Genomic DNA, 12,632 nt, shown 5'->3' on the forward strand with positions numbered 1-12,632 from the left:
AGACAGAGGCCAGGTCAATGACCTTGGAGGGCCTTAGTTTGGGGACCCCTGATCTAGACGATCTCATAAGACCATAGCTAAGCAAAGAGACCTCCAAAGAACATCTAGATGGTCTCATAACACCATAGGTAAGGAAAGGGACCCTCAAAGGCCATCTTGACAGTCTCATAGGACCATAGGTAAGGAAAATGACCTCCAAAAGCCATCTAGATGGTCTCATAAGCAAAGAAACCTTCAAAGACCATCTAGACGATCTCATAAGACCATAGGTAAGCAAAGAGACCTCCAAAGACCATCTAGATGGTCTCATCATGCCATAGATAAGGAAAGGGACCCTCAAAGACCATCTAGATGATCTCATAAGACCATAGGTAAGCAAAGAGACCTCCAAAGACCATCTAGATGGTCTCATCATGCCATAGATAAGGAAAGGGACCCTCAAAGACCATCTAGACAATCTCATAAGACCATAGGTAAGCAAAGAGACCTCCAAAGATCATCTAGATGGTCTCATCATGCCATAGATAAGGAAAGGGACCCTCAAAGACCTTCTAGATGATCTCATAAGACCATAGGTAAGCAAAGAGACCTCCAAAGAACATCTAGATGGTCTCATCATGCCATAGATAAGGAAAGGGACCCTCAAAGACCATCTAGACAATCTCATAAGACCATAGGTAAGCAAAGAGCTCCAAAGACCATCTAGATGGTCTCATCATGCCATAGATAAGGGAAGGAGCCCTCAAAGACCATCTAGACAATCTCATAAGACCATAGATAAGCAAAGAGACCTCCAAAGACCATCTAGATGGTCTCATCATGCCATAGATAAGGAAAGGGACCCTCAAAGACCATCTAGACGATCTCATAAGACCATAGGTAAGCAAAGAGACCTCCAAAGACCATCTAGATGGTCTCATCATGCCATAGATAAGGGAAGGGACCCTCAAAGACCATCTAGACGATCTCATAAGACCATAGGTAAGCAAAGAGACCTCCAAAGACCATCTAGATCTCATAAGATCTCATAAGACCATAGGTAAGCAAAGAGACCTCCAAAAACCAGGTAGACTTGGGTCAACCCTAAGTCTAAAGTTTAGGCCAGAGGCCAGGTAAATGACCTTGAAGGGCAGCATCCGGCCCATGGACCTTAGTTTGGGGACCCCTGGTCTAAGCATTAAATACATTTGGATTTGGATAGGTAAAAGTAAAGGTTTCCCCTGACATTAAGTCCAGTCATGTCTGACTCTGGGGGTTGGTGCCCATTTCCATTTCTAAGCCAAAGAGCCGGCGTTGTCCGTAGACACCTCCAAGGTCATGTGGCCATTGGCATGACTGCATGGAGCGCCGTTACCTTCCCGCCGGAGCGGTACCTATTGATCTACTCACATTGGCATGTTTTCAAACTGCTAGGTTGGCAGGAGCTGGAGCTAACAGCGGCCGCTCCCGCCGCTCCCGGGGTTTGAACCTGGGACCTTTCAGTCTCCAGCTCAGTGCTTTAATGCACTTCACCAATCTATATATATAAAAGGGTAATGAAATTTCGGCCTAGGACAAAACAACAAAACTACACATCCCAGAAACACTAAACTTGGCAGCACAACCCCTCATCCATGCCTCTACGTTCATACAACAAAAAGGAAAGAAAAATAAAGTCCTAATTAGAGGGAGAGGAATGATTGTTTTTATTCCAATTGCTGCCAGTTAGAAGGCTAAGCTCCGCCCACTTGGTCTCCTAGCAACCCACTCAGCCCAGGGGACAGGCAGAGTTAGGCCTCACTTAGGCCTCTTCCACACTGCTTATAAAATACAGATTATCAGATTTTAACTGGATTATATGGCAGTGTAGACTCAAGGCCCTTTCACACAGCTATATTACCCATTTATAATGGACTTAATGTAAGGTAAAACCTTTACCCTTTACCTTAACTACCACCAATTCCTCAATACTTTATTTCCCATACCACCATACTTCGCCACAGCAACGCGTGGCCGGGCACAGCTAGTAATAATATAAAATAATAAAACTTCATTTATATACCGCCCTATCTCCTCAAAGGACTCAGGGTGGTTTCCAATACCACAGCAAACATACAGCAGTTAAAACCATACAGTACTCAGAACATTATAATAAAAATAAAACTAAGCAAAGCTGAACACCAACACTTAAGTCTTATACCAATAATTACGGCTCACGAACTAAGGTTGCAGTATATCTGTAGCTATACACACTGCACAATACAAAGCTACGAGAATTTCAAGGAACAGAGGGCTAAAGAAGAAGGGAAAGGGTAATAATCACAGGCTTTCACTATCATCAGGATTATAGGTAAGGAAGAGGGAAACGTTCCTATTTTCTATTTCCATTTCGGCACCAACCTGGTCCACAGCAAACACATCAAAAGCCTCATCAAACAGAGCGGAAGAATTCCGAGGAAAGATCTTTACGGAGGTGATGCAGAATGTGAGACAAAGAGAAGGGAGGAAAGAGAGTGTATGGCAAGGCTTATGGCAAGGGAAGAAGCTTTGGAGGATGACTTGACAGGTATACATGGCACTGGTCTTGGTTCCCCAAAAAAGAGAGTCATCTGACCACACTGGCAAAAACTTGGTTAAAGCTCAGTGAAAAGGGTATCTGGACCAAGAAATGAGGGCATGGCAAAAGAAGAACTTGGCAATATTGGTGCCTTCTATCTGTTTTCGACTACAACTCCCATATTTCCGAACTGCTTGCACTGATACTTGTGAGACTTGCAGCTCAAAACATCCCAAAAGCACCATGTTGCCTATCTCCAGATGAAGGACATATGATACAAACAACAATACCTGTGCATTGTTGACTGTATTTATTTATTTATAGCATTTATATTCCGCCCTTCTCACCCGGAAGGGGACTCAGGGCGGATCACATTACACATATAGGCAAACACAGGGCAGGGCTGTGACGCAGCTGGCTAGTAACCAGCTGCTATAAATCACTACTGACCGAGAGGTCATGAGTTCGAAGCCCGGGTCGGGTTAAGCCTCCGACCATTAATAGCCCCAGCTTGCTGTTGACCTATGCAGCCCCGAGAGACAGTTGCATCTGTCAATTAGGGAAATTTAGGGACGCTTTATGCGGGAGGCTAATTTACAACACCATAAAAAACTGCCAGCAAAACACGAGGAAAGGAATGAGGAAGTACAGCCACTACTGGACGGTGAAGCAACAGCTGGAATCGTGAAGCTGGAAAAATGTTTAAAATGCCTCTGAGTCTGTCTAATGTATGTTGTTTGTCTGTTGGCATTGAATGTTTGCCATATATGTGTTCATTGTAATCCGCCCTGAGTCCCCTTCGGGGTGAGAAGGGTGGAATATAAACAAATAAATAAATAAAACATTCAATGCCTTTTAACATAGAACAAAGACAAACATAGGCTCCAAGCGGGCCTCGAACTCATGACCTCCTGGTCACAGTGATTCATTGCAGTGATTCATTGCAGCTGCTCTCCAGCCTGCGCCACAGCCCGAATGGCTCCAAAAAAGCTTTGAGATTACCGTATAATAATAATAATAATAATAATAATAATAATAATAATAATAACAAATTTATTCTTATACCCCGCCCCATCTCCCCGGAGGGACTCAGGCGGCTTACATGGGGCCAAGCCCGGACGTAACAATATAAAAGCGAACAATGCAATAAAACCAACAATCAACGATAAACAACAATATTGATAAAAACAGTCATAAAAAGTCAGCATACAAAATAGATATTAAAAAACACGAATTGAATTTACGAATCTGGGCCAAGGTGCAAAATATGTCGAGGTCATCAGGGAGCTGGCGTAGTCATTAAAGTGCTAAGTGTAATACTGAGAAGCACCGTATGTGCTCTTACCATAAACAGTTCCAGAATAATGCTATTTTCACATTTTTGAAAATCCATTAATAGCGTAGAACCCCCCCTTGACGTTCATCGATGCCAATTATTGCCTGTCTTGATAAAACTATTAAACACTGCATACCTTTTTAGGTGAGAAGACGCCTAGCGTTCCTCCATCTTCTCGTATGGCAACTCCCATCTCGGCCAGCAAGGCTTCTCTGCAGAGAAAAGAAGAAGAAGAATGAATTGAAATATATTCCGTTTCAATACATTTGGAGAAGGAAAGCCATGACTGAAGAACCTGAAATATTCTGACTTCTATATTAAAGACTTGTATCCTAAACCATTCTCCTTCTCTACCATTATTTACGGTATTTATTTATTTATTTGCTATTTATTTATTTATTAATCTTGGATGATTAATTCTTTCAATCTTTTTCTCATGGGGCCATTAATTACAATGTGAAAAGGTGACAGAATTCCCAAGCATTATGGGTAGACCCCAGCCAACCTGACCTGCACCCTTCAGAGCTTCCAAAGAGGTTGCTACGACATCCTACAGCAGCTCTTTTGCTCTCACTTTTCTGTTGCTAATGCCAATATTTCAGTTAGGATTTACAACAAACTGTGTGTGATTATTTCGGGAGATGCCTAACCTCTCCATCCTAATGGCCTCCGTCTTGCGCAGTTTCTCCTCCCATGTCTCATTCAGCTCCGCAATGATTTTCTCAGATTCCTGAAACAAAGGCAATGGAATTAGTGATTTATTTGGGGGGGGATATCAAAAGACCTCATATCCCATTAGGACATTTGAAATGAGGAACTAACTTTTTTTTGGCCAAAAGCCAATGGTGTTAAAATGGCAGCCAAAGAAGCTTAAACCCTGAAATCCTGGATCCAATTATCTACTCAGCCAATGAGTCACTTCTGGCCACTTTGCAAGATGTACCTGTGTTTAAAAAGCCCGAAGGAGCTGCAAGCAGGACAGTGAATAAACAACAACACTCAGAAAACAGGGGAAGTTCAGACAGGAAACAATCAGGGCCAGTTAACACCTTCCAAAAAAGGATTCCCCCAGGCAGAAAGCAGATAGGCTTTGAAGCTACAAGACTATTCAATGCTAATCAAGCTGGACAAATGTGGAAGATGGGGAAGTACTCCATCAAGGACTCGGTGTCACAGTGGATGATGCGGCAGCAGCTCCCCCTGTGGCTGGAATTGAGCATGCCCTCATGAAGCCAGAAGCTAGGAAATGTTGAGCCCGGGACAAGGCTGAGAATCTATACCTCTCCTGAGGCACTTGTTGGGACACACAGGGCGGAGCTAGGGGAGGGGGCGGAGCCTCTTCCCAAGAGCCTGAGACAGGGCTGAGTCTCTATACCTCTCCTGAGAGGCCTTTTAGGACTAAAGGGCGGAGCTAGGGGAGGGGACGGAGCCTCTTCCCAAGAGCCTGAGACAGGGCTGAGCCTCTATACCTCTCCTGAGAGGCCTTTTAGGACTAAAGGGCGGAGCTAGGGGTGGGGGCGGGGCCTCTTCCCAAGAGCCTGAGATAGGGCTGAGAATCTATACCTCTCCTGAGAGGCCTTTTAGGAGTAAAGGCTGAGGCTAGGGGTGGGGGCGAGGCCACTTCCCAAGAGCCCGAGACAGGGCTGAGCCTCTATACCTCTCCTGAGAGGCCTTTTAGGAGTAAAGGCTGAGGCTAGGGGTGGGGGCGAGGCCACTTCCCAAGAGCCCGAGACAGGGCTGAGCCTCTATACCTCTCCTGAGAGGCCTTTTAGGAGTAAAGGCTGAGGCTAGGGGTGGGGGCGAGGCCACTTCCCAAGAGCCCGAGACAGGGCTGAGCCTTTATACCTCTCCTGAGAGGCTTTTTAGGAGTAAAGGCTGAGGCTAGGGGTGGGGGCGAGGCCACTTCCCAAGAGCCCGAGACAGGGCTGAGCCTCTATACCTCTCCTGAGAGGCCTTTTAGGAGTAAAGGCTGAGGCTAGGGGTGGGGGCGAGGCCACTTCCCAAGAGCCCGAGACAGGGCTGAGCCTCTATACCTCTCCTGAGAGGCCTTTTAGGAGTAAAGGCTGAGGCTAGGGGTGGGGGCGAGGCCACTTCCCAAGAGCCCGAGACAGGGCTGAGCCTCTATACCTCTCCTGAGAGGCCTTTTAGGAGTAAAGGCTGAGGCTAGGGGTGGGGGCGAGGCCACTTCCCAAGAGCCCGAGACAGGGCTGAGCCTCTATACCTCTCCTGAGAGGCCTTTTAGGAGTAAAGGCTGAGGCTAGGGGTGGGGGCGAGGCCACTTCCCAAGAGCCCGAGACAGGGCTGAGCCTCTATACCTCTCCTGAGAGGCTTTTTAGGAGTAAAGAGTGAGGCTAGGGGTGGGGGCGAGGCCACTTCCCAAGAGCCCGAGACAGGGCTGAGCCTTTATACCTCTCCTGAGAGGCTTTTTAGGAGTAAAGGGCGGGGCTGGGGCAGGGACGGAGCCTCCTCCTAAGAGCCCGAGACAGGGCTGAGCCTCTATACCTCTCCTGAGAGGCTTTTTAGGAGTAAAGGGCGGGGCTGGGGCAGGGACGGAGCCTCCTCCTAAGAGCCCGAGACAGGGCTGAGCCTCTATACCTCTCCTGAGAGGCTTTTTAGGAGTAAAGGGCGGGGCTGGGGCAGGGACGGAGCCTCCTCCTAAGAGCCCGAGACAGGGCTGAGCCTCTATACCTCTCCTGAGAGGCTTTTTAGGAGTAAAGGGCGGGGCTGGGGCAGGGACGGAGCCTCCTTCTAAGAGCCCGAGACAGGGCTGAGCCTCTATACCTCTCCTGAGAGGCTTTTTAGGAGTAAAGGGCGGGGCTGGGGCAGGGACGGAGCCTCCTTCTAAGAGCCCGAGACAGGGCTGAGCCTCTATACCTCTCCTGAGAGGCTTTTTAGGAGTAAAGGGCGGGGCTGGGGCAGGGACGGAGCCTCCTTCTAAGAGCCCGAGACAGGGCTGAGCCTCTATACCTCTCCTGAGAGGCTTTTTAGGAGTAAAGGGCGGGGCTGGGGCAGGGACGGAGCCTCCTTCTAAGAGCCCGAGACAGGGCTGAGCCTCTATACCTCTCCTGAGAGGCTTTTTAGGAGTAAAGGGCGGGGCTGGGGCAGGGACGGAGCCTCCTTCTAAGAGCCCGAGACAGGGCTGAGCCTCTATACCTCTCCTGAGAGGCTTTTTAGGAGTAAAGGGCGGGGCTGGGGCAGGGACGGAGCCTCCTTCTAAGAGCCCGAGACAGGGCTGAGCCTCTATACCTCTCCTGAGAGGCTTTTTAGGAGTAAAGGGCGGGGCTGGGGCAGGGACGGAGCCTCCTTCTAAGAGCCCGAGACAGGGCTGAGCCTCTATACCTCTCCTGAGAGGCTTTTTAGGAGTAAAGGGCGGGGCTGGGGCAGGGACGGAGCCTCCTTCTAAGAGCCCGAGACAGGGCTGAGCCTCTATACCTCTCCTGAGAGGCTTTTTAGGAGTAAAGGGCGGGGCTGGGGCAGGGACGGAGCCTCCTTCTAAGAGCCCGAGACAGGGCTGAGCCTCTATACCTCTCCTGAGAGGCTTTTTAGGAGTAAAGGGCGGGGCTGGGGCAGGGACGGAGCCTCTTTCTAAGAGCCCGAGACAGGGCTGAGCCTCTATACTTCTCCTGAGAGGCCTTTTAGGACTAAAGGGCGGGGCTGGGGCTGGGGCGGGGCCTCTTCCCAAGAGCCTGAGACAGGGCTGAGCCTCTTCTGAGAGGCCTTTTAGGACAAAAGGGCGGGGTCCCACCCACCTCCCCTGCCCACCTCCCCCTCCCAGCCCTGCATCTTGGACAAGGGGAGAGGTTCAGTCCTGCCCTCTTGAGCAGGAGCCACGTCCACCTCTCTAAGACACACACCCCCTTTCCAGGGGGCGCTGAGTCATAGTTTTTCTGGAAACGGGGTGGCAGGCCAAATAAGTTTGGGAACCCTTGGTCTAATGTCATTGAATGTTTGCCATATATATGTACATTGTGATCCGCCCTGAGTCCCCTTCGGGGTGAGAAGGGCAGAATATAAATACTGTAAATAAATAAATAAATAAATAAATTCACACTTGCCTCAAACAGACAAGAGTTCTTTCTCCCACCCTGGACATTATTCCACAGGTATATAAAACTCCCTTTCCTAGTTTCCAGCAGACCTCACAACTTCTGAGGATGCCTGCCATAGATGTGGGTGAAACGTCAGGAGAGAATTGTTATTTTTTGATTTTATGTGATTATATTGGGCTTGTTCCCCCTTTGAGCCGCCCCGAGTCCCCAGCTGGGGAGATAGAGGTGGCATACAAAAATAAATTTATTATTATTATTATTTTATTATGACACAGCAAACAAGGTAGATATGCTAGATTTCGTATCACAAAATCACAAGTCGAACACTTCCCAAGTGTCTAGGACTGTGTGATGTATTTTCGGATGATGCGTGCAGATCCCAGTAGGGTGGCCTTTTGCAGGTGGCAGATCGTTATTCTTATTATTATTTTATTATGACACAGAAAACAAGATAGATATGTTGGATTTCGTATCACAAAATCACAAGTCGAACCCTTCCCAAGTGTCTAGGACTGTGTGATGTATTTTCGGATGATGCGTGCAGATCCCAGTAGGGTGGCCTTTTGCAGTTGGCAGATCGTTATTATTATTATTATTTTATTATGACACAGAAAACAAGATAGATATGTTGGATTTCGTATCACAAAATCACAAGTCGAACCCTTCCCAAGTGTCTAGGACTGTGTGATGTATTTTCGGATGATGCGTGCAGATCCCAGTAGGGTGGCCTTTTGCAGTTGGCAGATCGTTATTATTATTATTATTATTATTATTATTATTATTATTATTATTATTACTATTATTATTATTATTATTATTATTATTATTATTATTATTTTATTATGACACAGAAAACAAGGTAGATATCCTGGATTTCGTATCACAAAATCACAAGTCGAACACTTCCCAAGTGTCTAGGACTGTGTGATGTATTTTCGGATGATGCGTGCAGATGCCAGTAGGGTGGCCTTTTGCAGTTGGCAGATTGTTATTATTATTATTATTATTATTATTATTATTATTATTATTATTATTTTATTATGATACAGCAAACAAGATAGATATGCTGGATTTTGTATTATTATTATTATTATTATTATTATTATTATTATTATTATTATTATTATTATTATTATTATTATTGCTTCTAGAACATGGCCATACAGCCCCGAAAACTCACAGCAGCCCTGCAACCCTATTGTTTTTCATCTGTCCTCCAAAAATATGCCAGAAAGTCGTAGGATATGGGCATTCTTTAACATTCTTTAACAAAGCTTTTGATACTCTTCTTTTGATTCCCTAGGAACTGACCTACAATTGTCCATAACACTGCCCTCTTTCCAGAGGTTGTTGGATTGCAACCGCCACAAACCTCAGAAAATACCAGATGATGATGATGATCATCATCATCATCATTTAATTACTTATTAATTGCCCTCCATCCAAGATGCTTTAGGCGATTTACAAGATAAAATTGTAAAGGATAAAAATACATACATACAAATATTCGATGTTTAATTGTTGCTGGAATGATCTATCTGTCCATTCCATAATAGTCCCATTGTTGTTGTCTTGCCATTTTATACCGCACTTTATTGTCCATTCAACTGTGAAATTTCCTTCCCCATTTCGTAACACTCTGCATTTCGCCTGGGATCTACGATTTAGTCTCCTGTTTTTAACACTGTATCCTGCTTGTTGATTTTAATGATTGTTTTTATGGATGTTGATGTTTTATACTGGGATAATTGTTTTATTGCTTTGTTATTGTTATTTGTTTGTTTTATTGGGCTAGGCCCCATGTAAGTCCACCGAGTCCCTTCGGGGAGATGGGGTGGGGTATAAAAATAAAGTTATTATTATTATTATTATTATTATTATTAATATTGATAAAATTAACATAGATTAAAAGCTCTAGTAAAGAGCCAGGTCTTGAGTGCTAGGGTAAAAGGCCCTATGATCATGGGATTCGCACTCCAACTTTCCCTGCAAGGAGACAGAGCAAAAGGCAAGTAAGCTTTCTAGAATGGTCTCCTCATCCTCTCCCAGGAGGATTTTGCTGAAGAGTTCCCTTCTTAAAACTCATAAAACAAGGGCCCCTTTGTTCCCCAGCGAAGAGGAGGGGGAGAAAGCTTTTCTCCCACTCTGGATACGCTTTTGAATGGACAAACAACAGGGTTGTTTCTCAGCCGTCTGACGGAGATGCACAAGAAGTGTGCGACAAGGGCCAAGAAGATAAAAAGATCAAGGGAGGGAGAAAGAGACCACATGCTCTGGAAAGGACTCTCTCTCATGCTGCCACCACGATGGAAGTGGAGCAGATATGCTCATTTATTCATTCATTCATTAATTTGGAGTTTTAAAGGAGCTTGACCAATTCCAAGCACCATCCATCAGTGACAGAAAAAAGGCAGTATTTCATTTCACAAGATGAGCAGCCTGCTCCGTTTTGAGCCCAACTCAGAGGGAGGCGGTAAAAGCTTTGGCAAAGCCAAATACTGATGTCCTTTTGTCACTGTGTCCTTTTGATGCTCTTCAGCATGCGGATTCGGAACAAAGGCCTTCCTTGTCTCCAGATGTAACAGAGCATTGTGTACGCTTCACATCTGAATCTCTGCAATGTGACTCTTGAGACGCTGCCTTAAATGTGGGATGTCCAGCTAGGTCTGAACATAACCATTAAATGTCCAGGCCTTCCAGCTAGGCCTGGGCTTCAATACACATAATAAAAGTGAAAATCTGTATGTGTGTATGTGGCCAGTAAATTCCCTGCTTGTGTCCTCAGCTCTTCCCCCTTCTCCCTTCCTGCAACGTAGCCAAAACGCTGCGCTGCCAGCCACGCCCCCATTGTTGGAAACGGAGGAGAGAGGTGGCAAATTTACTGGGGCAGTACTTTTCAAACTCATTTATCTATAAGAAACGTGGCTAAATTTCAATGGGGATTACATGAGATTGTAGTTTTGGGATGTGTCTTTCAGCTGCATATGGTAAATGATTTATCCTATACTTTGATCTTTTTAAAATCCAAAACGTAGCCTACTTTCTGGATAGCCCTTGTACAAATAGCCTCCCGCCTCCACAAACAGTGCTGAGGAGCCACCAAAAGCACTCCCTCCAAAGACATTTCAGGTTATAGTGAGCGCCATGAACATGAAGTTCAAACTTTGCCAATATCCTCCTCAAACACTACGGTCCACCACCCAAGGAATGCTTTCATTCGGGGACAATTTCCACCTAAACTTTATGTGTTTCTACCACTACAGGCAGGCATCCCAGTGTTGCTTACTCTCCCCATTGGTGTGGAATTTGCATGATCCCGCCCACTGCCTCTTCCTTAACCCTTTCCTTTTCTTTTCAACACTGTCTGCATAACAAACAGAGCAGAACTGAGAAGCAACTAAACATACTGGAGGAGTTTGGAGGATTGACTCCACATGACAGAAATTGTAGTTCATCCTGCATCGATCCCTATTGACAATGGACCTGGATGACATTTGGCACACAGAACCCCCATGACCAGGTTCTGGGGGGAATTTATCTTGATTTATAGCCATTGTAAGTACAGTAGAGTCTCACTTATCCAACATAAATGGGCCGGCAGAATGTTGGATAAGCCAATATGTTGGATAATAAGGAGGCATTAAGGAAAAGCCTATTAAACATCAAATTAGGTTATGATTTTACAAATTAAGCATCAAAACATCATGTTATACAACAAATTTGACAGAAAAAGTAGTTCAATATGCAGTAATGCTACGTAGTAACTACCATATTTACAAATTTAGCACCAAAATATCACGATATATTGAAAACATTGACTACAAAAATGCGTTGGATAATCCAGAATGTTGGATAAGTGAGACTTTACTGTACTGGGATTTATAGTTCACCTACAATCAAAGAGTACTCTGGACTTCACCAATGATAGCTCTGGACCTAACTTAGCACACAGAATTCCCTGGACCAAAAAAATGCAGGAGGGCTTTGGAGGAAATTCACCTTGATTTATAGAAATTATACTTCACCTACATCCAAATGTAAACAACAATGGATCTCCAACAAATTTGGCATTCATACACAATATGCCCAAATTTGAATACTGGTAGATTTGGAGTGGAATTGGCCTTGACATTTGTTAATTGTAGGTACTGGGAGTTATAATTCACCTGCAATCAAGGAGCACTCCAAACCCCACCAATGATGGACCTGCACATAACTTGGCGCACAGAACCTCCATGACAAACTGAACATACTGGAGGGATTTGATGGGATTGACCCACCATGGTGAGAGTTGTAATTCATCCTACATCTGGAGAGGACACTGAACCCCACCGATTATACGTCTGAGGCACATCTTCCCAACATGACAAAACTTTAAATCTTGATAAGAGTTTCAGGGGTTTAATCTGGCATGATGTGAGTTGTAGCACACCCAAAACCTTGTGCATTTTGTAAAATATAAAATAACTTCTTCTAATAACCAGGGCGGGTACTCAAGCTAGTTAACAATTAAAATAAACTTTCATTTTCCTTTGTGCAGCTTGCAAACCAGTTAAATAGTCCCATTCCATTTACATTCCTACTTGAACAACCTTGACCATGGCTGTTGTATGTTTTCCAGGCTGTATGGCCATGTTCCAGAAGCATTCTCTCCTGACGTTTCGCCCACATCTATGGCAGGCATCCTCACAACCTCTCAACAAAGGATTCC

At 45.2% G+C, this 12,632-nt stretch overlaps 1 protein-coding gene across 11 annotated transcripts in view; it reads right to left on the minus strand.

The window, feature by feature from the left end:
- kif1b (kinesin family member 1B) overlaps nucleotides 1-12,632 on the minus strand; it is a 172,125-nt gene that overhangs the window by 93,094 nt on the left and 66,399 nt on the right. For all 11 annotated transcript variants that reach the window (XM_062966022.1, XM_062966017.1, XM_062966021.1 and 8 more), the window contains 2 exons: nucleotides 4,523-4,602; nucleotides 4,009-4,084 (listed from right to left, as the gene is read on the minus strand). In XM_062966022.1, the coding sequence (XP_062822092.1) occupies nucleotides 4,009-4,084; nucleotides 4,523-4,602 (156 nt within the window). The remainder of the gene's footprint in view (nucleotides 1-4,008; nucleotides 4,085-4,522; nucleotides 4,603-12,632) is intronic.

This window comes from Anolis carolinensis, unplaced genomic scaffold (genome assembly GCF_035594765.1).
Source record: "Anolis carolinensis isolate JA03-04 unplaced genomic scaffold, rAnoCar3.1.pri scaffold_15, whole genome shotgun sequence".
NCBI classification, from domain to species: Eukaryota; Metazoa; Chordata; class Lepidosauria; order Squamata; family Dactyloidae; genus Anolis; species Anolis carolinensis.